The 27714-nt window shown below is 34.3% G+C and overlaps 1 protein-coding gene and 1 non-coding gene across 3 annotated transcripts; one reads left to right on the top strand and one right to left on the bottom strand.

Moving 5' to 3' along the window:
- Positions 1-869: 869 nt before the first annotated feature.
- On the bottom strand, positions 870-7552 carry LOC108464282 (tetratricopeptide repeat domain-containing protein PYG7, chloroplastic). 2 transcript variants are annotated; one of them, XM_017764481.2, is made up of 6 exons: positions 7249-7552; positions 6375-6461; positions 4817-4868; positions 3018-3310; positions 2649-2795; positions 870-1272 (listed from the first exon to the last, which is right to left on the bottom strand). In XM_017764481.2, exons 1-6 carry the CDS (start codon positions 7387-7389, stop codon positions 991-993), a joined length of 1002 nt encoding a protein of 333 aa, XP_017619970.1. In that variant the 5' UTR covers positions 7390-7552; the 3' UTR covers positions 870-990. The 2 variants fall into 2 exon arrangements, with proteins under 2 accessions (XP_017619970.1, XP_017619972.1); XM_017764483.2 differs by having other exon boundaries at positions 4817-4872; positions 7249-7387.
- Positions 7553-20266: 12714 nt separating this feature from the next.
- On the top strand, positions 20267-20373 carry LOC128287245 (small nucleolar RNA R71). The gene has a single exon (XR_008277940.1). It is a non-coding gene; the product is annotated as a small nucleolar RNA R71 (small nucleolar RNA).
- Positions 20374-27714: the final 7341 nt, after the last annotated feature.

Below are 27714 nucleotides of genomic sequence, written 5' to 3'. Positions count from 1 at the left end.
GTTGGAAATCAATTGAGGTCAGATAAACCAATTTCATTTCAAAAACATAACGAAGGCGTCTCTAGAACAAATGGTGGATAATGATATTGAATGCGCTCAAAGGATCAAGACCGAGGCGCATATAACAACAGAAGGCGTTCATTTAAGTAAATTATGTTACTTAACTCACTAGGAATTACCTAATTGTTAGAGCATTTTAGAAGTGGATCTGTAAGTCTAGTAACCTAATAAACACTCCAGTAAATTTTAGCTATTATGTTTATTTGAATTCTAAAAGATATAGATATAAAGTTTAAATTTCCTTAAACTTATAGATAAATTTAAGTATTAGCTGTTGATGTAAATTAATTTGTATTGTTAATTTGAGAGTATTCAACTATAAAGCCTCCTACCTTGATTGTATCATTCAACATTGAGTTGAGTTTTCCTTATCTCGCGTGAATGACTTTCCAACTTTAATCCCTTGGAGAATTCTTCAGTACTTTCAACTTTGGAGGTTCAAGTTGATACAGACCAACAAATTGAAGTGAATTCTCTGCTTAACACCCCACATTTGCTTTGTTAAAGTCCAAGCCATGACACATTCACAAAGCCGGTGACAATGTGGCTATATATAAAATCTATTTTCTTTTCTGGGTTGTTTTTATACCGTCTGAAATAATACAAATGTTTGGTTTTTCTATTGTGGTTTTGAAGGGAGTTAAGCTCATTTAGGCCATTTTTGAGGAAAGATATTCCCAACGGCTGGTTAGTTGAGCTTGGAAGGGCAATGCTTTCGAAAGATCTGTCCATGGCCGTCTGTTCTGGTATTTCAGATGGCCAAGGTAGGTGATAGGAATCTTCGGTATGAGAAGATAGAGGTATAGAGATTGTATCAAAACAGTAATATAAAGAACTGTCATAATTCCTTTTCTGGGTGTTAAATTGTTTGAACCAACCTTTAGTCACTTGTCGAAAATTCATATCCAAACATGCAGCAACCTCACAAAATCATCTGTCTTTTGATTTGATAGGAACTCCTTTGTACATTTCTACACGATCCTTCAATGCGTCTCGCCTTGGGCGTGCTATCTTATTATTAGGATCGAAAAGCAATACTTCTTCAAATGCTTTCAGTGCAGACTTGTAGTCTTTTTTCTTCTCATATGCATCGCCAAGATTGTTCCAAGCTGTGACATATCCTGGTTGAATCTTCACAGCAGTTTCAAATTGATTGATTCCTTTCTCAAGCTTCCCATCCCGAACGTAACTGACACCAAGGGCATTGTAAACCTATGCAATGGTTCAGAAAATACTTAAGGTTAGTTTCATGTTTACAGAGCACCAATCAGGATACCAAGAAGAAAGTACGAAATCAAGATGACCCGAAAAAAGTATTGTGTATCCTTATTTATGTATTTGTTTAAGTTAGGTACTTACCACATATAGGTAACCTTCACAACACATGCTTCAGAGTGAAACCAAAAATAGATGCCCAACATACTGCTATGTGTCGGTGTCATAATAACTTTTTTGAGTTTACAAGTGCAGTACAAATGACAAATATCATATGTCTGAGCAACTAGAACTAGAACTAACTTAATCCAAAACACTACGGACTGAAAATCGAAATATATCTGGATTATCATAATAACTAGACAAGTTCTATTCATTATTGTAACCAATCAATGAGTGCAAAAAGAAAAAATACCAGCAAATGAATAACCAGACTCATGAACATCAAGAACACAAAACTGAAGGGAAAATTCAACATAACAAATTCTATCAATGCACATGGTAGTGGCTTCCATTTGTCCAGTTGGCGGTCAAAATCCATGATTTAATCCCCTTTCTGAGTTTGACCTAATGCGTACGAAAAACCAAAGGCCAACTCTTGCTAATGCAGTTCCAAGACTGTACTTATTGATAGAAAGAAAGGCTACCACTTATCATTTTGTTTCATAAATAGTTCATATCATGCAATTTCAGAATTAGACAGCTATAATTCATGTTAGATCCAGGTTTCTCTCACTAATGTTCTGTCGATTTGATTCTTAGTTATTTCATGCTAGAAATTGTTGAAATATGTATATATTTTAAATTTATTTAGGTAGATAAATCTTATTTAGGAAGATAAATTTTATTCTAGGAATATTTTTATTTTAATTTTTAGTAGTTTATTAGAAAAAGGAACTATTTTCCTTATGTTTTAGTAGTTTATTGGAACTATTTTCCCATTTAGAATTAGGACTGTTTTCTCTATTTAAGTTCAGTTCTTTAGTTAATAATATAGAACAGTTTTATTAAAAGCTCTCTTGGAAACTTTCAGAAATCACCACATTTTTGTATGACCTCTGACTAAAACCACAAAGCAGACAAATTGCACTGCTTATTGCGTGATTTATGACTCATAGAAGAAGAATACTTAATCAATGGATGATTCTACGTTAATGGTCGATAATAGTTTTCAACACAATCAACCAAATGAATCTCCTTAGCAAACTCATATGTGATGCTTAAAAGCAGTAAAGTTCATGCAAAAAATGGTTGACATAATTGATTGTAACAGCAAGGCAGGACATACGAATCACATTCTGTAAAGTAGAATTTATAAAATAAAACAAAATGCTTCTGCTTGTAAGATATGGAAGATCCAAATGATCTCATACCTGGGCAAGATCTTGATCATCTCCATCCCATTTTTCGATTGCCTGAAGCAAAAATTTATTTGCAGCTGGGTAAAATTTCCTTCTCAACATAACGGCACCTAGCTCAAAAAGCTCTGTTGCACTGGCATCTCCACTTCTGACTTGCTCCTGAAATTAAAATAATCATATTCAGGAGTAATGTAAGCGGAAAAGAGCAGTCGACATTCATTGTAAAGCTAAGAACAAAGAGTTGGAAGTCTTTCCCCATTTTGCTTTTCATTTGGTTACAGTAACTTGATTAAATCATCATAGACATTAAGAAAAGTAAAATAGACAAAATCTCAGAGCAATTTAATTAGCATTTTTTTGCATGGGAAAATAGTTTCTTACCTGCAATTCTTTGGCAGAAAGATCAAGTTCTCTCCGTACAAGTACTTGACGGATTACAAAGAAGGTCCCAACCCCAAGTAAACCTAATAGTAAAAGTAGATAAGATAGCTGGATTCCTAACTCAAATAACTCTCCAATCTCGTAAACGGCATCTCCGCTAGTAATTTCACTTGCGTTTGCTAGTTGGGCAGAAATCAACCACAATGCTTGACCAAAGAGGAAAGCAGACACCACACTCAATGGCTTCTTCACATTTAAGTCATCAACCATAGCTAGATGATTCTTCAAGGATTCTGCAACAAAATGGTAACACCGATTATTTAATGCAAGCAATTATGGTGGAATCTTAGCATAAAGTGGAAAAAAATTGAAGTCTCTTAGCCTTGACCGAAGTACTATTTTGGTCAAAACCTTGAGTGAGAATCAGACGGATTTAATTATCAAATATAGCCATTGAGTTAAACAATAGGAAAGACAGAATAGATTATGCGCTAAAAGTAAGTTTCTGCAACATAAGACTACTTAAGTTTACAGGTCTAATTTATGTTACCACTAATTACTGCATTAATCATTGCAGTAAAGTAAATTGTCTGCATAAGTGTTTTCGATTCCAACTTGTCAAAAAGTCTATGATCACAGTCTAGAGGCTAGTGATTATATTCTTTGTCCTTCAAGTTATGTTTAAAAGGATCATAGTGTCAAAAAATGCTCAAAAGTATAAGGAAAAAACACCTTAGAACTTTCACTGCTCATTACACTAGTTGGAAATGATAGTCTTTGTAAATATAACCGCCTATATTATTCACAAAGTATGAGCTTATCGAATGTTAGCCAATTACTAATTTTTCTGTGTGCATCACATTCAGTTATTTAAGATGCCTTGAAAATATGGCAACTATAAGTAAGGCAAATTTAGAAAGTCAGAATACAAGTCTATAAGTGCATGACTATACTCAAACTTGATGCTGTTTTACCATCAATGCATCTTGTATATTAAGTTATTTAACCCAAAACTCAAGCAAACTCCACAAGAATGAATTGTTCAGCTTCATGACAATTTTGAATAAGTACTATTTATAAGGAATATTAATCAGTATAATATTAAGAGAAATATGATGCTCTATCAAATAACCACATAAAAGGTCTGCGTCAAAATAATGTTTAACAAGTGATTGCACACAGCTGCTTCATTGCAAACTCTAATTAAGCAATAAACATAATATTAAACCACTTAAATTCCTATGAAATGTAACATTGTGGAATTATCAATATTACAATCAAATACAAAAATGTTATGAGAATGTTTGGCCTTGTGGTCTTGGAATTTTTTTTTTCTTCTGAATTTTACAGACCCCAAGTATTGAGCACTTAATTGGCTTTGTCGTGGCATAGAAGGGCTATGAAAGTTAAGAGCATAAAAGTAATGGTAGTTTGAAAATCTGGACAGATTTCTTATACAGGAAAATTGGAAAAGATATGGAGAGAGACTTGGCCGGGAGCAAATGAATGTTTCTTCAACTGATATGCAATACAAACAAAATTTTAGAAAAATGATGTTTTGTATTATCAGCTGGGTTAAAACAAAAAGAATTGTAAAAATATATGGCTAAATGTTAGAAGGGGAGGATACATGCATCCTCAATGTATTAGATATACAAGGAAACACGGCATGAAGAGTGCAACTTTCCATATATCAGCTGTACTTTCCCACTTTATGACATGTAAGTTCTTCACGCACTGATGATAAGCAGCTAAACAACCTTGATGCTAAAAAGTGGAGCAAAGAGAACGGAAATTACCATCAAAGCGTGATGACGTAAAAGATTTTGCTGCCATTCCCTTTTGAAACATCTGCCTTTATCCGCAATCAATTGGAAAAGGGAAAAGAAAAATTAACAGAAAGCTTTGTTAGGGCTAGTAGAGAATTATATATCAATCTCCATTCCCTAAAATAAAGCCTGATAAAAAAATTTAAACATGCACTTTTCTTATGTAACAAAAATGTAAATTTTATATACACAGCAGCATGATATAGAGTAGGCACGGATGGAAACTGAAGAAGCTGCATTGTACAAGCCAAATAATACTACCCTTTTTTTGCGTTTATAACACAGCACGATTTAGGTCTCTTTTAATGAAAACCACATGCAACCATTTAACTTAATTTCTTTTAACTCCAATATCTTCAGGTTTAGGACTAAAACTTTCAGTACTCAAAAACAGCATAATAGCATTGATGACTATGTAGTTAAAAGTCTCTTTCTATCTAGAATTCTCTTGAATACATTTGACATCCCACCTCTCCACCACCATGCCACATTGGTGGAAGCTATGTGCCATTGAATGCATGGCTTCTGAGAAAGACAGCATTAACTTTGAATCTTTCAACCAAATTTTGATCTCAAGGCAATAGATTAAGATAAGTTCATTTCTTGAAACTTAAGTCCAAAATTAGTTATTAAAAGAGAAATCCTAAATTCTTCAACTTTAACCCTTATTTTACTGATAAAGTATTAGAAACCAGAGCTAAATTTAATGAGGATAGAATCCAAAATCTAATGACGTTGACAAAAAATGAAATCTCTTGCAAATAAAATAGGGATGAATGCTCATCATTCCAGTTTACCAACAATACTCCTCCTAACAGTAAGGGCATTATTTATTTCTTAAATAACCTTAGAATAAAGATAATTGTAATCTATACATGTAGAGTGGAAGTACAATTGACCTCTATTAGTTTTACTGGTATATTTCATAATTTTCATAAATAAAAAAAAAATCATTCCACTTATATAACATAGGATCAAAAACTAAGAACATGCTTGCTACATTTGTTTGGACAAATATATAAAGTTCAATATCACCAAGTAAAATAGTTCAAAGGAACTAAACTTCAAGGAAACATGAAATAAAATACAAGATTACCTAACCAGTAACTATCAACTTTTGAGGAATTTGGTAGAGTAACAAAGTTAAACTAAAATTCAATATCAAATCTTATTCAAGGGGAACAGATAATTACTATAGCTTTAGACTTATACTTGTATAACCAGTCCTTGTAGCGAAAAAAATTCTAACCCTATAAACATTAGCTTTGTTAGGTTAGATGGCTTTATCTGCAAGTAGAAATTATAAAAGTCAAGGTGGTTAAAGAAAAACCAATAATCAAATCTATTTTCAGAAGACAATTGTATCAGTTGGATAAACACAATAGAGGTGAAAAGAAGGGGCCGACCAAGTCAATAACAGAGTTAAGCATGTTGAATGACTAAATTAAACCAAGAATATAGAATGGAAAATTTTCCTACGATCAATGTTGCAATTTTTCTTGAAACTAAGAGAGAACAAAACACTTACCTGTAGGTTGAGAAATTTAGTGTCATTCACTCCATTGCCTGCCCCTGTGTTTTTCAAAGCTGGTTCACGAGAGCACCGAACAATGGCCTGGAGAATTGAGTGCAGCATTATCCAGTGTTCTTTATAAAGCTAAAAGAAACATGTAAATCTTGTTTTTTGACCTTCCTTTAGCAAAATTTTGTAATCTATGTTGTTGACACTTGTGTTCGGCACATATTAAAAAAAAAATGCCTCTAGAGACTCCTCAAATACATGGAGAAACTTAGAAAAAAATTAAACAAGTCCGTGCTGGACGCATACCTATACCTGACGCTCGGAGTCCATGCAACAATTTCTTTAACTAACATGATAATTTCACAATTTTGAGAAATTTCTACTACTCTTTAATGTAGACATTTTTATAATCTCATTTACCTCACAATATAATTTTACCAATTGAAGCAATCAAACATGCACATTAGCTTGATTACTTTGCTACTAATTATTTCCCTGAGAATTTTTTTTCTTAACCAATAAAACAACAAAGAATTGAAAACACCTTGTCATGTTTTATCTGCACGGAAATTTTGCATCTACCCTTTCTTTTTAGTTTTTTTTTTTTAAAAAAAAGAAAAACCTTTTTGTTTACTATATCATAAAATCATATTCCAAACTTAAAATGTACAATTGCATCAATCAGAATTGGCATAAATTTAGGAGAGGCAAAGAAAGCGAGATTAGTTACAGTTATAGCCATATAGCATACGTGAGCCAGGGCTAGGCAGCTTTCGAATGAGCCAAGAACAGTCAAATTTAACAAAATACTTGATAATTGGTATATTTGAATTATAACAAAATATAGTAGAAGAAATAGTTAAGGGAAGAGCTTTTTGACCTGGAAGAAGAGGTTTTTGCGGGTGAAGTTGAGAGAAGCAGATGCGAGGAAAGAGTAATAAAGAGGAAGCTGGTGGGTTGCTGAGAAGCACGCATGCCGTTGATATAAAGGCCGAGATGAGATTGTAGTTTGGAGAAGCATTTTTTTTTTTTTTTGTCTTCAAAGTTCGAACATCAAAGGAAGTCACTCTCTGTTTTCACTGATTTTCTTTCTAAGAAACTCACTGCAGAAGCATCAGCTGCCGAGTTTGTTAGTGGTTGAAGATAAAGCTTACCCATCATTGTTAAAAATAATAAAATATCACAAGATAAGGCCGCGTTTGTTGTTCCAAGGCAAAACCCAGCTTCGTCTTTTTACTATTCATTTTTTTGGTAAACTACAATTACAGTCACCGAACTATACGTTTGTATAAATTTTGATCACCTAAATATAAAGTTTTTCTATTTAATTTATCAACTTTCAAAATTTAATATTGTAGGAATCTCCTATTAACTACAATTAAGTATTTATGTTTTTTTTTTCAGATTGGTACCTAACCTTTTTTTGTCACCCACTAACTTGGTACCTGAGTCTAACGACATTAAGATTTTGCTAACATGGCAACGCTAGCCACTCGTACACCATTACATGTTGCACTCTCAAGACCCTTTTGACTAGTGTTTAATTTTTTTGACTAGATTGTTTTACATATTTTTCCTTTAAATTTATTTATTCACCATCGTCTTTAACATTTTTCCCTGCTACTTTCTCTTTCGTTTTCTCTGCATCGTCTTCAACATTTTTCAATCCAGTCTCTTTTTCTTTCGTTTTCTCTGTCACCTCTTTCATTTTCCCTTCTTTTGTTTTTTCCTTTCACTTATTTATTTCCTATCTCTTTCGTTTTCCATCTCTTTCACGTCTACACCATGTCTTCTTCTACAAACAGAAAATCATGTGTATAGAGAATTGTTTTATACCGCCATTACGAGCTAAGGGCTCTGATTTGCAACACGAATACTCCAAAGAACAAAAGGAAAAAATTCTTTGGGTGTGCAAACTTTAAAGAGGTAAATTAGGGTTTATGTTTTGGTCTGTCATAGTTGGGCTTGTGAGAAACAAAAGGCTTTGTGTGTTTTGACATTTTGTTGCAATTTGTGTTGATGTGTTCTTAGATTTTTTTTTTGTTGCAATTTTGGATTGAAGATGGGTTTAAGATTTTGTTGCAATTTGGGTTTAAGATGTGATTTTTTCAGTGGTAGAAAGTAACAATGATAGGACGGATTCAACTGCAAAAGAACAAGGATGCACAATCAATGAAATAATGCTTCAAAATAAAATGTTATTGACAGAGAACAGGAAATTAAGACTTGAGAACGATGACCTCAATATTGATGAAATGTGAAGAATGCGACTGAAGGTAACTCGTTTAGAAGAGAAGATAAAATTGTACAATCCAAAAATGTCAAGGAACAACAATGTAATAATTGCTTATAAGTTATCATTAATTGTATCATGGATGATTTTTTGGGTTAGCTTGCTTGGGGATGGTGATATGTTGCCCATGTATTTGTTGCATTAGTTGTTAAGAATGAAAGGATTAAATTGAATGGAAAATATTTTTTTGTTGTTGTAAAAGTATATGAAAATACCAAAATCGACATCAACAAAATTGAACCATCCATTACAACCATCATATATAAAGATCAACATAAACTACCCATCAAAATACAACTATCAAAAAGATCTAACAAAATAAAACCATCAAATTATCCATCGTATGTCAACAAAATAAAACCATCAAATTATCCATCGTATGTTAACTAACGAAATCAAATTGACATCAACTATATCCATGGCTTACGATTGTGCTTGGGTGGATCTTTGGACTTAGCTTTTTTTGTGTTCCTATTTTTCTAAGTCCCACTTATAGTTTCCTTGTTGTTGCTTCCCTTCCTTTTATCGATGCACTTGCTTGGAGCGGATATCATGGTTTCCCCTCTCATACCAACCTACAATTCATAAAATACATAATTAAAAAATGTGTCGCACTCCCAAAATACAATAAGCATAACAGTTCAACAATTTGTAACTTACATTCAGAATTTATTGTCTTGTCCTCTCATCAGTGTATAACCCAATCCCTTGCACAACTTGTTTTCCCATGCTACTTAGTCTTGTAAGTATTTGTTGTGTTGAAAAGGTTGGCATGATGGGAGGAGTTGGCTATGTTGAAGGAGTTGGCGGTGATGATGTAGATGCTTCAAATGCAACTATTTAAGAAAGAGCTAGTAGAGCAAGATAAAAAAAAAATGGTGGAGTAGGAGCTGGTGAAGCAGGAATAGGTGTACTTTGCAAATTTAACATGTTAGGAGTTCTCAAATTAGCCAACAATTGCATTAAAATTCTTTGTCATCAAAATACTTATAGTAGATGAAGTTTGACAGCTTCTGAAGTTGTCTCTAACCATGGAACACTTGTGGCACTTTATCTTCCTCCTTTTTTCTAGACAGCGTACTCCCACTCCTTTCTCCCTCTTTTCTCGCTCTGTTTTTTTTCGATCTGCTAAGCATTTTCCTTGAATGGGGGGCTCAATTGGTTCCATATCAATTTTCAACTAAAATTTCTCACTTGGGACAACAGGCAATACAAAGCCATATATTTTTCAAACACATATTTTTAAGCCCCTTATAGATAAAATCAAAAATATTAACTTTTTTTCCACAAAATGACTACAACAACATGTGGACATGGGATGCCAGTGAGATCCCATCTCCTACAACTACATGACCACTGAAATAAGTCAACTACAAGAACACCAATGTTTGTCACTTCAAACCCTTCTGCTTCATTCCATTTAACATGACAGTATGAACTCTTTTGGAAACTCTTATGTAACTTCTCACATATCTTAAGACAGAATTGATCATTCCAATTTTTACATTTTGCCGAATTGTTTACAATCCTCCTTATTACATACTTCCTAATTTCTTCTAACATGGAAATGATAGACAAAATTGTTGTCAATTGCATCACATATAGACCTATCAGAAAAAAGCCTTTGACTATTGCTTAAGATCAATCCTAAGTAGACTTACCTTGGCACTATGTTTGATAAGATCAATCTTTTCGATATGATCTTCAAATTCAACAATTATGTATGATTTGCATGCTTCCCCAAATGTTTTTTGCAGGTATTTTTCTGTATTTTCTTTCCTTTAGTTGGCATATAAATGCCTTGCATAGACTCTATGATCAACCCTTGGAAACAACTCAGATATCTCCTCCATCAATCTCTAAAAACAAAAATAATGGTATTAGATTGTTGGTTTAATAAATTAAGCATGGTAGGATAGAATTATTTAAATAATGTCCCTAACATACCTTTTATTTATCAGTTATAAACGTGAATCTAAAACCATTACCAATTGGTAAATCTGAAATAACATTTTTAATCAACCAACACCATGTTTCTGTACTTCTATTGTCCATAACTGCCCATGTAATAGGGTAGATTTGGTCATTGCCATCTCTCCCCATAGCAAACAGAAGTTCCCCCTTGAATCTTCCTTTTAGAAAGCAACCATATAGACAAATAAAATGTCTACAACACTTTAGAAACCCTTTTCTCAATACATTAAACCTTACATAAAATCTTCTAAACTTAGGAACCTCAGTAAGGGTTGGTCTTTCTACCATCACCTCTATATTGCCATTCGGATCTGCCTTTCTAAGTGCATTTGCATAGTTCCATAGTCTATTAAACACATAGCTTACCCTTCCATTGATCTCCTCCAATGCCTATCTCTTAGCCATGTTGCATGTACCCCTACTCAAATTAACTTTCAACTCCTCCGTAGCTAGTTTCTGTATCTCAGTTAACTTCAGCTTTAGAATCACTCTGATTTAACTTGAGAAATACTCCCTAACAAACTTGTAAGATGCCCTTTTGTTTTTAAAAGTTATTGAACATTCATAGGTTTCTATAAATGTTTTTATCTTGTAAAACCCATCACTATTATCTACGGCATCATATATTCTAAAAGGGCACCTATCTTCCCTACACCTAGCCTTAGTCCTCCCCTTTCCATTCCTAAGATATATAATATCAAACCTCTTTTTTACTACATATTTTGCTAAAGCAGTCTTGAATTCCTTTGGTCCCCTAAACATCATACCAAGCTCTAAATATGGGATATGGTTATTAGGATCAAAACAAAAATGTCGGCTTCTTCTATAGACTACCTCACCATCTGAATCACTTCCATAAGACCCCAAATTTGATGAATCAACGTAATCAGTTCTCCCTATTGGATCTGAAACCTCACCATTTTTCTCTCTCTTTTCACTACCTTCACCTACCTTTAGACCCACACTGTTAGCCCTATTTTCTCCTTCTCTTTGGTTATTTTTCTTGCCTTTATATTTTCTATACCAAGCCTTGATACTTCTCACCTCTTCATTCTCAAATTCTACCTCAAAACCCCTTCACTACCCAATGGGTTATTTGTATCACCGGTCCCACTACTTTCAAAACTTTCCCCACTCTTAGCACCATTACTATTACCAAGCTACCATTGTTGATGAAAAAACAACAAAGCAATTTGCAAACATAATGAATAATTAGGGAAGAACAAAAAGAAAGAAAAAAACTCTTTGATAGTGTGATCACTAATCGTGAAGGCTTCTTCCAATTCTTATAGCTACTCCTCCACAAATTGCTCCTTAAGGTGGCCGACCAAGAGACAATTTTTTCTCTTGGGATTACTTAACTAAATAGGGAAATGGGATGGGTTGAAAGGAATGAAAGTTAGAGAGAAATGAGATTATGGATGAATGTGCATTAAAGGATGAAATGAAGAATGATTGAGGGATGATTTTTGAGGGGTGTAGATGGTAGTATTTATAGTGGATGGATGGCTACTATGTTTGCTAAAAATAGCTTAAAATCCCTTAGGTTTCTCACTCCCATGGCTGACCATAATTTGTGAAGAAAGGAGGTTACTTAGTTTCTTGATTCATGCATGAAATCATGCTTGAATCAAGCAATGTGGTGGATAATTTCAAAGGTAAATTTTGTGTGCTAATTGCTAATTTATTCTTAATTGTAGGGACCTCCAATAAATCTCCCAAAAGTAAATTTTGAGCTACCCAAATTCACTTGCTAAATTGGGCTTCATTCTCTCTTATTTGGATGGGTTAATAAACCAAATGCTTGCCAGACTTGTTTATCAATTACACCAACTTCAGTTGGATCAAATTAATTTCTTTATGACCCAATTTTCCTTTCCTTTGCCGTCCATGTAGAGTGAAATTGGCTCATGCCCATGTAGCTTTAATAAATAAGTTATGCATAAGTCTTTGGTCCAACTACAACAAATAAATCAAGATTAATATGTAGCATAAAAATTAAATTATGCACAAATTTAATGCAAAATAGCACAAAATTGCATTCTTTATTAAATCATGCTCATTATCTTAATATGAACAAATTCACCCAATTAATTATTAAATACTTAAAATTAATATTATTTTTAAGTAAAAAGGTGTCATAAACTACTAAAAAAAACTATATAATTTAGAATTTACACACCCCCAAACTTAATCCATTACTCGTCACGAGTAATTTAAGCAAAATTTTAGGTAAAGCAATCTCGGAATAAGTTTAAATAGAATCCCTAAGTAGAATCAGCTTTTGCACATAAACATACATCAACAAAGCCATGCTCACAAAACTCTTTTTGTTGACAGGTCGCTCACGTGCAAACATTATTTCGTAATTTTATAATAAGTGAGGGAAAATGCTAACATAAGTCATAGAGTGCATGCTTTTCAAGGTCATTAATAAGATTCACTATTCAATCAAAGTTTCCTTATCAATTAGACAGAATAATCACAAGATTTAATTAATGGTCCTCTTTTGTTGAACTTAGAAATTCCTCTCCACTAATGTAGATGGCATAATTATCAAAATCAATAGGTCTTTTATAGGGTTGTAATGAAGCTAGGCTCAAGGCAGGGATAAAGAGAAATGAATTTTTAGGTTCAATAATCTTAACCCTAACTTTGTCTTGGATCCTGTCGAGGTACATCCTTCCTACTAACGGGTTTTACCACCCCCCAAACTTAATTTGAAGCTTTATGCCCAACAATACTCCTTCAATAATCTTAACCCTAACTTTGTCTTGGATCCTTTCGAGGTACATCGTTCCAACTAACGGGTTTTACCACCCTCAAACTTAATTTGAAGCCTTATGCCTAACAATACTCCTCAGTAATTGAGTATTTATTTTCCTCTTTTTTCTTGACATTTGAATAGAGATTTTTTTTGAGCATACATAGAACATATACATCTTTTTGAATTTTTTTTCTCGATCTTTTCTCACCAAGACAAGTATAGTTAAGATAGGTGCAAAAATAGGACAAAACTTAAAAAAAATGGTAATATGACTTATGATGTAGGTGAATAATAATAAAATAGGCTTAAAGGCTCAAACTAAGGTTTAAGGGTTAAATTCATATGGCAGGCTTGAAAGGCTCAAACGATCCAAAGAAAATAGCCTATATCATGTTTAGATTCTTATGCCTCCTAGGATTTTGCCTCAAGAAAGTTAATAAGTCAATTCTAAGGACTTAAACCTTCATGCATGTCTATTTTTAAGGAAATTAAGTTTTCATGGAAAAAAACTACATGAGACCTGAGAACATACAAGCATTCCATAACATAAGATAACATAAAAAAAACTCAGATAAAATCAGAAATCATGCTTGCATTTGAGCTAACTTATGAACAAACTTATTTTTCTGAACATCAATTTATTTTAGCATACTTATGTGTAAACATTGAATCATACTTAAGAAAAAATTTAAAAATTCATGCAAATATTGCCCTACCCCCTCCTTAAAAAGAAGTAATGTCCTCATTGTGTAAACAAAGTAATGAATGATAACTGAACACTAGGTAAGATTGCAAGAAAAGAGAGGTGAGTCTTGAAAACTGCTTAAGTACCAAGTCTTTCTTAACAACCTAATTCTAGACATGTTCATTCACATTACCACACTATTTCACTTTTTATTAGAGAGAGGCATTGAGCTTAATTTATTCATGTTTGCAATTTCTTACTTATTGTATGAAAGCAAAATACTAACTAAGAAAAAATATAAATGCCTAAAAACACTAAGAAAAAAATAAAAGAAATTCCTCCGCTTTTTATTAATTTGTGTCATCCCCTTTTTTCTGATATTGATGCAACGTAGGGAAGTGATGCTACAACAAGTGAGTGTTAGATATTTTTCTCCTCATCACTGTTATGGGCCTTCAGCCCAAAACTGTAAAAACTAATTACCTACACTGAAATAAGACTTGACATTTAACATCCCAAATTGGGCTAAGTCAGAATAGTGGTTTTGAGACCACAAATTCGACGTTAAAATATTTATTTTATGATTATTATGAGGTCTAGGATATGAAAATAAGCATGTGTTAAAGTTTCATGAAGAAATTCTAAGTATAAGGTGTCCAATTGGAAATTAGGGACCAAATTGAATAAGTTGTAAAACTTGGGTTCTAAAAGAAAATTGTATGAAATTGATTTGGATTCTTAATTAGAAGGTCTTAAAGAGTAATTTTCCCAATTTCTATGTTTTTGGACAAAAATGGGCTTGCATGGAAAATTTTGAAAGTTTTGTAAGGAAGGGCATTTTGGTTATTTGGTAATAAACTTAATAAAAAGGGAAAAATAAGCCAAAATCAGGTCCATCTTCTTCTTCATGCTGCTGAAAATTTTATGCTCCCCATAGCTAGGGTTTTCAACATTTTCAATCTAAAAAGTAAGTACTCATGCTCTCTCTATTTCTACTCATATTTCAAGCTAAGGTTCATGTTTAGAAATTTACCCATGCATGAGATGCTTTTGTTTTGATGATTTATGGAGGAATATGAGAGTTTAAAGGATGGTAAACAACTTTTACTAAGTAGTTTTTCATGGATATAGTTTAAGAAACCAATTTGTAAAAGTTGTAAAGATAGGTAGAAAAATGTGAAATGAAGAAAAATGTGGGCTGCCATAAGTATGAAAAATATTCGGCTAGGCTTGGGTAGCCAAGAAATTACATACATTTTGTTAAACAAGCCTTAGGACTAAATTGTAAAAGTGTGAAAGGTTAAGGGTAAAAGGGTCATTTTTCCCTAGGATAAGTTTTAGGCTGGAAATAAACAATGTGAGGTATTAATAATCTATTTTCACTGATATAGACCCCAATGAACCAGTTTCGGAGGTCGACCATGGAAAACCAAAGGTTTCGGAATAACCAAGATACGAATCCAGAATGTCTATCAGGTGAGTTCGTGTAACTCAACAGGTTATATGTGTAAATGTATTGATTCTATTGTTGCGTTAAATTGATTGTGTGATGTATGAATGATAAATTACATGAAATTCTCTAAATCCCTAAATTGTTTGGAAGAAGGTAAAAATCCATTTGGATTATTGTACCCTAATAGATATCATATATTACACAAGAAATAAGATCCTGCATGTGTTGCAAAAAGGATTTAGCCCAGAAGGGTAATCCATTGATCTCAGTATAGGAAGGATTTAGCCCGGACGGTTAATCCTGAAACGAACTTTTCGAGTAAGTGTGATGAGAAGGATTCAACCTGGATGGGTAATCCATTGATTCCGGTATGCAAAAGATTTAGCCTGGATGGGTAATCCTAATTAACTAGATAAATATTGGACTGGCCACCCAAATTTACTCTAAGAGAAATGCTCTGTTATATTGAGGATTTAGCCTGGACTGACAATCCAACAAAGCCTTATGGTACATGGTATAATGAGAAATTAGCCTGGACTGGCAACTCCATTGCATAAATTGAGACTCGAGATGGTACCCAAAAAGGGAAACCACTAAATATGGATCAATGAGAATATCCACCGAGGGATCAATGATTCAATGGACAAATGTATGTGAAAGTGTCATGAGAAGACATGAATTAGAATGTGTACTTAATATGATGAGCTCATCTATGTATTTTGGTATATTTGAGACTAACTTGATGATTGAATGTATGTGTTAGGAAAAAATGTAATTATAATTGATGGATGACATGGCATATAATGACTGTGTATTTAAATGTCTGGTAAGTTTACTTTCCGTTATACGAACTTACTAAGCATGTTAATGCTTACTCCTTTTCTTTTTCCCTGTCTTATAGAGCTCGAGGACTTGTGAAGATCAGAAGACAGTTGGAGCATTCTCTACACTATCAACTTGTCTCACTTGGTATAAGGAAACTTTCATTTTGTTAAAATGGCATGTATAGGGTTATAGTCATTTTGTTATATGTGTCATTTGGCTAGTCAATGATATGGCTTATAATGATATACTTATTCTTTTGTATACGGCCATGAGATGTGGCTTATAATGATGTGGGTTGTAACCCTACTTATTTTGTATGCTTAAGTTTAAGTGTTTCATGTGACGCGTTGATGTGGTATCATGGATGGATATATGAAATGTGGCCTAATAATTTGAGAGTGGATATAGCATAAAATGGTACATGGTTATAATATGGTTTAAGTAGTAAAATGAGAAATGTGATATGATAATCCTTAATGAAAAGGATAACCTAGCATGTGCTAACCAATGAGATGAGGTTAACACACAATAGGTTTTGTCAAGATGGTTTAAGAATATATTTAGGCCATATTAAATACCATTGAAGCTTATAAGCATGTATGGATGTTGAAGGTGACCAAAGGCTTGGTAGATAGTCTCAAAACGGTCTACACGGATAGTCACACGGGCATATGTCTAGGCCGTGTGTGACACACGGTCAGTCCCCATGGGCGTGTTGTACGGTCGTGTATCCCCTACACCTAAAATTTTAGGTCAGTATGCATGGTAGTAAACACACGGGTAGAGACACGGCCGTGTGTCTCAACCGTGTGAAGGACATGGCCTAGCACACGGGCATGTGCCTTGGCCATATGCCTTAAAATGAATGATGACGTCATAAACAGAATGTCCAGATTTTTGGACACAGGCGATGGCACAGTCATGTCTAGGCCTTGTGAGGGACACGGGCGAGGGACACGAGCGTGTGCTCGGCCGTGTGAAAACTCTTGTAGGTTCGAAATGAAAAATAAATTCTAATAATTCAACACGGGTAAGGAACACGAGCGTGTCCCAATGCACACGGGCGTGTGAGGTTTAAACCTAGAAATTCCCTAAAGTTTTCTAAAGTTCTCGGTTTAGTTCCGGATTGCTTTTAATGAATGTTTTGGACCTCGTAGGTCCATAATTGAGACAATATGATTTTGTTTGATCGGTTTTAAATTGAAATGAAATTTTATAGCCCGTAACTTTCGGTAATACCCTGTATCTTGTCCCGGTCTCAGGTATGAGTAAGGGGTGTTACATGACAAAAATAAACTGATTAAACCTTGGGCCAACTTGACCTCTTATTGAACATAAAATAATGAATTTAACATTGAAAATAAAAATAAAAATGAAAATGAAAACTTTTTTTTAGGTTACTTAGAAAACTTCTTCTCGAAAAAATACATCAAATTAAATTCCCAAAAAAGGTTAAAGGGGTCACAAATGGTCTCACTTAAGTTCCAATCTCCTTAGACAGAATTAATTTGATGTACTAATTCAAGAAAAATAATTTCTAAGCTTGCCATTTATTCAAATAAGAGAAAAAAATTGAAAATAAATTAATGATAGAGAGAGTGGTGAGAACTCCCTTAATGTTATTGATGTTTGTCATTGATAAAGGCGATGTCAAATAACCCTTTATCATACCAATCATATCCATTTAAAAAGAAGAGATAATGTTGCCCAACAATTATATTCAGTATTTGATTAAAGAATAGTAACAAGAAATGGTCTTTCTTATTTGCTTTGCTCAACTTTCTGTCATTCATACAAATATACTTACCCTTGATGATCCTTAACGAAATTAGCTCGTTTTCCATTATACCTTCTTTCTTTGGTACAAGCCCCACCCGCGGAATGTCATTGGTGGGACAAATGATCATTGCTTTTTCCCATTGAGAATCGAGTTGCCCAAGATCAAATACTCAAGATTAGATCTTCTATCCCTCAATAGAACTCTTTTCAGTATCTAATGACATTTTCAAAACCGTTAAGTCTAACTCGAGTGGCTCTTCTCTTGATGGGTTGGGTTTTTTGTCCTCATGTGATGATAGCTCTAATGATTCGAACTGAGTTTTTGAACTGAATCCTTTCGAGTTAGCTTCTAAACATGTTTCATCCTCATCTTCATATAGAGAGTCAAATGAAATACCTTCTAATGGGTCATTGAATTCTAATTTTGCAGGAACTAGCGAATCTTTATTGGAGATGGCAGAACAATCTTTGACCTCATTAGGAGATCTTATGGCCTTAAATACATTAAAGGTCACCTATTCATCTTGAACTCGCATGGTGAGTGCAACTTTCTGTACATCGATTATCGACCTGTCGATTCCCAAGAAATGCCTTCCTAGGATGATTGATACTTTTTTATCTGCTTCAAAATCTAAGATAATAAAGTCGATAGGAAATATGAATTTAGCAATATGTACCAATACATCATCGATCTTTTCTTCTAGGTATGCCAAAGATCGATCCGCCAATTGGACTGTAATTGTAGTCGGTCTGTCCTTACCAATACCTAATTGTCTAAACATAGACGTAGGCATCAAGTTGATCCTTGATCCCGAATTGCATAAAGCCTTACCACAATAGGATTATCCAATATTGCAAGGTATGATGAAACTTCCTATATCTTTCAACTTAGGAGGCAACTTATACTGAAAATATAGGCTACATTCTATAGTTAGGGCTACAGTTTCAAATTCCCCAAGCCTTCTTTTCTTAGCCAGAAATTCCTTCATATCTTTCACATAATTCAAAATTTGTCCAAAGCTTCCACCAACGAAATGTTGATACATAGATGTTTTAGCACATCCAACATTCTCTTGAATTGAGTATCCTATTGTTTTTTATGTTGCTGGAGTCTTTGAGAATATGGAGGTTGTGGTATTTTGGCTTGGAATGGATAGCTCTTCCGAGGTAATTTATCTATATTTAACGAAAGGGTTAGCTTATCAGAACTTACTAGTTTAGATTTTACCTATTCAGAATTTGCAGAATCTGGCTTCTTTGTGCAAGAATTTCAACTGTTGGTTAATTTCCCTTTTTCTTGAGAGGTTCATCTTCAACCTCAACTTCCTTGGGTTCCAAAGTCCTTCCGCTTCATAAAGTTATTGCTTTGCAATTCCCCTTGCTCGATTTTCTTAGGTTCTCCGTGTCACTAGGCAAAGCTCCTTATGGTCTATTTTGAAGTTCGTTGGCTAACTCCTCCATCTGGTTCTCCAAATTTCTCAGAGTTGCATCATTCTTCACCATATATACTTTTAATAAGTTTTCAATATTATTAGAAGACTCGACTGTTGGAGGATTTTCTATGTCGTTTGTTATAACACCTTAAGGTTTGTTTCTAAGCTTATTAGCAAATTGTCCCACTTGATTTTCCAGATTCTCTAATGTTGTGTCTTGGCCTTGAATCAAGGCATCATTTTTAGCAATGTATGCCTTCAATAATTTCTCCAAATTATTAGAAGGTTCAACGTGCGATGGTTTTTGAACTTGTTGATTGAAACCAAGAGGTTGAATTGCACTATGCTGCATGTAATTGTTGTTTGTGGATCCTTGGTAGTGGATTGGTGATTGAGCTGCAACATGATTTAAACTATTAGTAGTGAACTATTTCAACATTGAAGAGATAGAAGATACTTGAGCTGAGAGTGAAGTAAGGGCATCTACTTCACGTACTCCGACTATTCGTCTTTCTGAAGCTACTTGATTTGTCGACCACTAGTAATTGTTACTGGTTATTCTCTTGATGATCTCGTAAGCCTCATTATAAGTCTTCGACAAGAGAGCACCATTTGCAAAATCATCTACCACCAACCTTGTGTGTGCATTGAAACCTTTATAAAATGTTTCTAATTGGATGCATTGAGGAATCCCATGGTGAGGGAATTTACGTAGTAGCTTTTTGAATCTTTCCTATGCCTTGTATAAGGACTTATAATCCATCTGTTGAAAAGTGGTGATCTCATTTCGCAACTTAGCATTTTTTCTAGGTGGAAAATACTTTACCAGAAAGCGTTCAACTAATTCTTGCCCAGTAAAAATTGAGTTGGTTGGAAACGAATTAAGCCATGCTCGTGCTTGATCTCACAAGAGTATGGAAACAAATTCAATCTCAATGCATCTTTAGTTACACTAGTCATCTTAAAGGAATCGCTCACCTCCATAAACAATTGAAGGTGAAGATGTGGATCTTCTGTGGGCATTCCACTGAATTGGCCTATTGTTTGAAGCATCTGAAATATCATAAGCTTCAATTCAAACTGTGGTGCCTCGATCTTTGGTCCCCTAATTCTCGATTTTAAATTAATAAGATATGACACAGTGTACTACCTTATAGCTTGATCCCTATCATTAGTAGTAAGGTTTGGATTACAAGCATTATAAGCTCCATTCTCTTGAACATCATTTTGATTTTCAAGATCCATTTTTGCCACTTGTCTCTGGGCTAATCTTTCTCGTCTTTTTTGTCTAAATGCCCACTCGATTTCAAGGTCTACAAGGAGTAAATCGATGATTTGATCTATACTCATGAAGACTTCAAAAGAAAATCACAAAAAAATAAAGAATAAAAACTAATAAAAATAATTAAATAAGAAAATAATTGAAAATCATTAATAAACCAAATTATAAGAAATAATTTCACAATAAATGATTAATACAATAGCCCCCAGCAACGGTGCCAAAAACTTGTAACGCGTGGTTTGTGCAAGTAATATTATCAAGTAACAAGTATAAGAGTTACCATCTCCACAAGGACTATATATATTAATCAATATTTTGCAAAATTAATATTAACAACTTGGTAAGAAAAAACACAATAATTTTGAGTGTTGGTAAAAATAAGTGACTAGATGCAAAGTGATCCCTTATGCAAGTCAACCTAAATGCAAATGAAATGAATGGTTAAAATGGATTAGACGGATTTAGCAGCAGAATTCACAAGAATTCAAAAACAATAACATGAATAGGCTAGGATAATCACATCAATTAACTTAGTTCATTCTCATCATGTTAATAATGCTCCTGAAAAATATTCCATGGCAACTCAATCTTTCATAAGCTTGAAATATTAAGTCCTTTCGGAATCTTTTACATAGAAAAACATTCATATTACTAATCATATTTAATTAAGGGTTTCTTAGAATTCATGTGAAGTAACAGGGTCTGGGTCAGTTTGAAACAATTTAATCATATAAACCTGAAAGTTATGCAAGGTAATAGAGCTCGGTCAAGTTATCATGAACCTTAATTTATTCTGGGTCAGATATAAATTAAGCATGCACTTTTCAATTATTGTGTCTATTAGCCACCATCTAGGTCGAATTAAGCAACTAATTCCAATGCATTCAATCACATTTTAATTAATAAAATATATGCATGATTTTATTTGAAAACATGATCGACTGAGGCACAGAACATCATAACACGATTTAAATAAACTTTATTGAATTGATGCAATCATCTTAACTAAACAGAATAAAGCTACCATTGTTGATGAAAAAACAACAAAGCAGGAAGAGCAAAAAGAAAGGAAAAAACTCTTTGATAGTGTGATCACTAATCGTGGACGCTTCCTCCAATTCTCACAGCTACTCCTCAACAAATTGCTCCTCAAGGTGGCCGGCCAAGAGAAAGATTTTTCTCTTGGAATTACTTGAAAGATTTTTCTCTTGGAATTACTTAGCTAAATAGGGAAATGGGATGGGTGGAAAAGAATGAAAGCTAGAGAGAAATGAGATTATGGAATCAAAGTTAGAGAGAAATGAGATTATGAATGAATATGCGTTAAAAAATGAAATGAAGAATGATTGAGGGATAATTGTTGAGGGGTGCAGAGGGTAGTATTTATAGTGGATGGATGGCTAGTATGTTTGCTAAAGATAACTTAAAATCCCTTAGGTTTCTCACTCCCATGGTTGACCATAATTTGTGGAGATAGGGGGTTATTTAGTTGTTTGATTCATGCATGAAACCATGCTTGAATCAAGCAAAGTGGTGGATGATTTCAAGGGTAAATTTTGTGTGCCGATTTTTTATTTATTCTCAATTGTAGGAACCTCCAATAAATCTCCCAAAAGTGAATTTTGAGTTGTTCAAATGCCCTTGCCGAATTGGGCTTCATTCTCCCTTATTTGGACTGATTGATGACCCAAATGCTTGCCAGACTTGTTCATCAATTACACCAAATTCATTTGGATCAAATTAATTTCTTCATGATCCAATTTTCCTTGCCTTTGCCATCTATGTAGAGTGAAATTGGCTCATGTCCATGTAGCATTAATAAAATAAGCTATGCATAAGCTTTTGGTCCAACTATAACAAATAAATTAATATTAGTATGTAGCATAAAATAATTAAATTATACACAAATTTAATGTAAAATAGCAAAAAATTAAATTCTTTATTTGAATCATGCTCATTATCTTAATATGAGCAAAATTCACCCAATTAATTATTAAATATCAAAATTAATATTATTTTTAAGTAAAAATATGTCATAAACTACTAAAAAACCTATATAATTTAGAGTTTACAACGCACATGCATAATATAAACTGTAACATACATACATGATATACATACATATTATAAACAATAATTCACATAGCATACATACTTAAATAGTAATATACTACATAACATACTAACAGATATACATAATTAGTAAAGAAAACAGATGTGACAATAAAGAAAAATGCTGAGGGTGAATTGGTACCAACTCGAGTGCAAAATGGGTGGCGTGTCTGCATTGATTAAAGAAAGTTAAATTCTTACACTAGAAAAGATCATTTCCCTCTTCCTTTTATAGATCAAATGCTTGAGCATTTTGCTGGTAAAACTCACTTTTGTTGTCTTGATGGATACTCAGGTTTCTTTGAAATCCTAGTTGCACCAAAGGACCAGGAACAGACCACTTTTACATGTCCATTCAACACATTTGCATATAGAAGGATGCCATTTGGACTTTGCAACACACCTGCCACCTTCTAAAATACATGATGAGTATATTTTCTGAATATGTGGAAAAATTTATTGAAGTTTTTATGGATGATTGTACTATATATGGGAATTGTTTTGATAAATGCCTTGAAAACCTCATGACAATTTTAAATAGGTGCATGAATTTAATCTTGTCTTGAATTATGAAAAGTGTCATTTTATGGTATATAAGGGTTTGATTCTAGGTCATATAGTTTCAGCTAAGGGAATTGAAGTCGATAAGGCCAAAACTGACTTTATAATTTTTTTTCCATATCCCTCTACTGTAAGGGAGATACATTCTTTCCTTGGCCATGTAGGGTTTTATAGGCGTTTTATAAAGAACTTCTCAAAAATAGCTGAACCACTGTGTGAATTATTGCAGAAAAATAAGAAATTTGAGTTCGGCCTAAAATATAAGGAGGCTTTTGATACACTTAAGCAGAAGTTGGTTTCTGCTCCTATAGTACAAGCACCAGATTGGAACTACCCCTTTGAAATTATGTGAGATGCAAGAAAGCTTGGTGTGGGGGCCATGTTGGGGCAAAAAATAGACAAAGAGCCCCATGTAATTTTTTATGCCTTAAAAACCTTAGATGCTATACAAAACAACTACACCACCACTGAAAAAGAACTCTTAGCTATTGTATTCGCTTTGGATAAATTTTGATCTTATTTATTGGGATCTAAAGTGATTATTTTTTCTGACCATGCAACTCTTAGGTACTTGATCGCAAAGAAGGAAGTGAAACCAAGGCTTATTAGATGGATTTTACTGCTTCAAGAGTTTGATATTGAGATTTGAGATAAAAAGGGAGGCAAAAACTTAGTAGCTGACCACTTGAGTAGGTTAAAAACACCTTATGATGACATTCCTATAAAGGATGAGTTCCCTGATGAAAGCCTATTCTCGACCGAGGTACATTTCCCATGGTATGCGGATATGGTAAATCTCCTAGCCACAGGATCATTGCCTATGGGTTAGCACGTTTCGTGAAGGACAAGCTTAAACGGGAAGCTCGATATTACATTTAGGATGACCCAGACTTATGGAAACACTGTTTAGATTAGATAATAAGACGATGTGTTCCAGAAATCGAGGTAACCTTTATCCTTACTTTTTGTCATACAGAAGCTTTTGGAGGTCACTTTGGCCCTAAACAGACTGCTCCTAAGCTATTGGAATGTGGGCTATATTGGCCTATAATTTTTTAGGACACATATAATTTCTGTAAGTCTTGTGATAAATGTCAACATAAAAGTAACATCACTAAACGAAATCAAATGTCCCTATCTCCGATTCATGTATGTGAGATTTTTGATGTATAGGGCATCAGCTTCATAGGCCTGTTATTTCCTCATTTAGAAATATATATATATAACTCTTGCAATAGACTATGTTTCTAAGTGGATGGAAGCAAAGCCTACTTGCAATGATAATGCTAAAATAGTTGTGGAGTTTTTAAAATGAACTACTTTTTCTAGGTTTGGCACACCTCGAGCATTGATCAGCGATCATGGAACCCACTTTTGCAATAAAGTCATGAGGCACTGATGAAAAAATATGGTGTTCACCACCGTATAGCTATAGCCTACCATCCCCAAACGAAAGACCAAGCAGGAGTCTCGAATAGGAAATCAAGACTATTTTGGAGAAAACAATTCGGCCTAATTGAAAGGATTGGAGTCTTAGGCTATATGACACACTTTGGGCTTATTGGACGGTGTATAAGGAACCAATTGGCATGACCCCATATCGGTTTGTTTTTGGCAATGCTTGCCACCTTTTGGTAGAGTTGGAACATAAGGCTTACTGGGCTGTTCAGAAATGTAACATGGAATTAGAACCCGCAGGGAAGGCAAGGAAATTAAACATCCAAGAGTTAGAGGAAATTCATAATAATGCCTATGAGAATGCTCGTATTTATAAAGACAAGACAAAAATGTTCCATGACAAGAAAATATCTTAAAAGCATTTCTCGGTAGGACAAAAAGTATTACTTTACAACTCAGTGTTAAAATTATTCCCAGGTGAGCTTCGGTCTCGATGGCAAGGACCTTTTATTGTAACTAAGTTATTCACAAATGGTGTGGTTGAAATAGAAAGTGAAGAATCAGGAAAGCGGTTCATAGTCAATGGCCAAAGGTTGAAGCTGTTTTATGAGAATTTTCAAGCCTACACGGTTGATAAAATTTAGTTGGAACCATCTTAGCATCATTCAGGTCACCAAGCTAATGACGTAAAACAAGCGCCTGTTGGGAGGCAACCAAATTTTTATTTTTCTTTATTTTTATTATTTATTATTTATTTATTACGTTATTTTATTTTATTATTTATTACTTTATTTTGTTTAGATAATAATTAATTTCTCTTCTTTTATCTAGGTAAATCGAAGAGAAAATAAGGAGGAAAAAGAGCAAAACAAAAAACAATTGGCATGAAAACAGCCCTTATCCTATCCCTATTCCAACCAGGAATAACACCTTCCTTTTCTATGATTACTCCACACCTGCAGCCAAACACTCCACTCTTTAGCCAAACAAACCTCCTATACATCCCCAAACCCTAAAACTTATCCCATTTTTAACCTAAAAAAAAAACACCCCCCAGTCGCCGTACATTCTTTCTTCGTCTCCACCCCAATTCATCCACAACCATGGTAAGAACCCGAAGCCGAGCCGTCGCCGAACTATCCTTCACCATCAATAGTCGACGGCACCAATTTTTAACACTCCAATGAATCGATTTGGCCGAAGAAACGCCTTCCTCATCCTCCTCTTCGCTGGCCACGTCACCCACTCCATCTCCCTCTCCTCTACGCAGTGAATTCGCTCCTTCTCCCTCCTCTCTTGCACGTGACCTGCGCGCCGTGCCTCTGCCCGTTTCTCCTCCGAGCGTAGTACCATCCTCTCCATGTGGCCTACCACTTTTCCTTTACCAATCTCCACCGTTGCCACTACCCTCCGCGGGTCATCACTACCACCATGCTTTGCTTTTAGGCCCTCTTGAAGCCAACCCCGTCAACGAAAATTGCCCCCTTCGGCTAAACCAACAGAGGCATTCGCAGGTTCTTCCTCTGACTCCGACGTTGATATTCCCGAACAACCCACATACATTGGCACCTCTGATAGTTACAAAAACCAACACCCGTTACCTACCCGCAGCCGAACCTACCATTCTCAAGTGAATATTTTGCCACCAGAATGCAATTTACATGGTAATCTAACGTTTACTTTCACTATCAATCGGGACAAGTATGATCGTCTAAGACATAAACAAATAGTGACTTGAAATTGTTTATCGATATCTGTTTTGGCTGCTTTGCATATTGAAACTACTGCTACAAATTATTTTCACAATATTGGTTATGTTGAAAATTTTAATATTACTCATTGCGCTTATTATGAACTGGTTTTGGAATTTTATTCCACCTTTCATTTTCAGCAACATGGACAAATTTCATTGGACACACCGCGCATTATAAAATTTTGATTGCTTGGTACCACGCATAGTTTATCCATCACTGAGTTTAATATTGCATTGGCTTTTGTGTCAGAGGAGTATACTATGTCCACAGATTATGAGAACAGTTTGTGTACGTTTCCAATAGACTTTAAGGCTGCCAAGGCCTTTGTTTTTATTAATAGATAATGTTGAAACCATGTATAGCCCTAAAACATCAAAGGATTTATGGTTTCGTAACCCTATCTTGTGTTACATACATCGTTATTTGGCTTATAATTTCTCAAGCCGACGAAATGCTTCGACTACCATCTCAAACATGGAATTATTCTTATTATGGTGTATTTACACCGGTCGTCTGGCACATTTGGGCTATTGGTATGCACTTCAATTTGAACATGTTATAAATGCAAAGCATCCTCAAATTTTAGGCTCTTTTATTATACAACTGTTATTTTCATTACATGGCTTTAATGCTCCTATTTCAGACTTACATGTTGCTTGTCAGCCCGATCCATTAAATGCTCACTACCTCAACTCGATGGGATTGCTTCTTGGCATCCCTTCTTCCTTTCGTTTCGTCCCTCCAGGTTTCTGCTCTTCCCTAGCTGAACGAATCTTTCGGCAGAAAACTCAACACGATGTACCCAATCAAAAACGACCTTCCATAACCGTCGAGCAATGTTTGAAGCACATCGAGACACAACTCGACACCCTCGACCAACAAATAGCTAATCTTATTACAGCTTTGCGCGAACGACAGTAATTACATAAGGAGTTCTTCTAAACTTTTCTTCTTTCACCTATTTATTTATTTTATTTCACATCGAGGACAATGTGTTTTAAGTAGGGGAAGACATTATTCATTATTTCTG

Source organism: Gossypium arboreum, chromosome 13 (assembly GCF_025698485.1).
Source record: "Gossypium arboreum isolate Shixiya-1 chromosome 13, ASM2569848v2, whole genome shotgun sequence".
NCBI lineage: Eukaryota > Viridiplantae > Streptophyta > Magnoliopsida > Malvales > Malvaceae > Gossypium > Gossypium arboreum.
This window is presented reverse-complemented; position numbering and strand designations above follow the sequence as displayed.

Bases quoted from the DNA above. Each gene is read 5' to 3' on its own strand.
- LOC108464282 (XM_017764481.2), bottom strand. From the start codon at position 7,389: ATGCTTCTCCAAACTACAATCTCATCTCGGCCTTTATATCAACGGCAT. The intron at 4,869-6,374 runs GTAAGTGTTTTG...GGATAAAGGCAG, and splicing joins CTAAATTTCTCAACCTACAG to ATGTTTCAAAAGGGAATGGC. The intron at 3,311-4,816 runs GTAATTTCCGTT...ATTTTGTTGCAG, and splicing joins TACGTCATCACGCTTTGATG to AATCCTTGAAGAATCATCTA.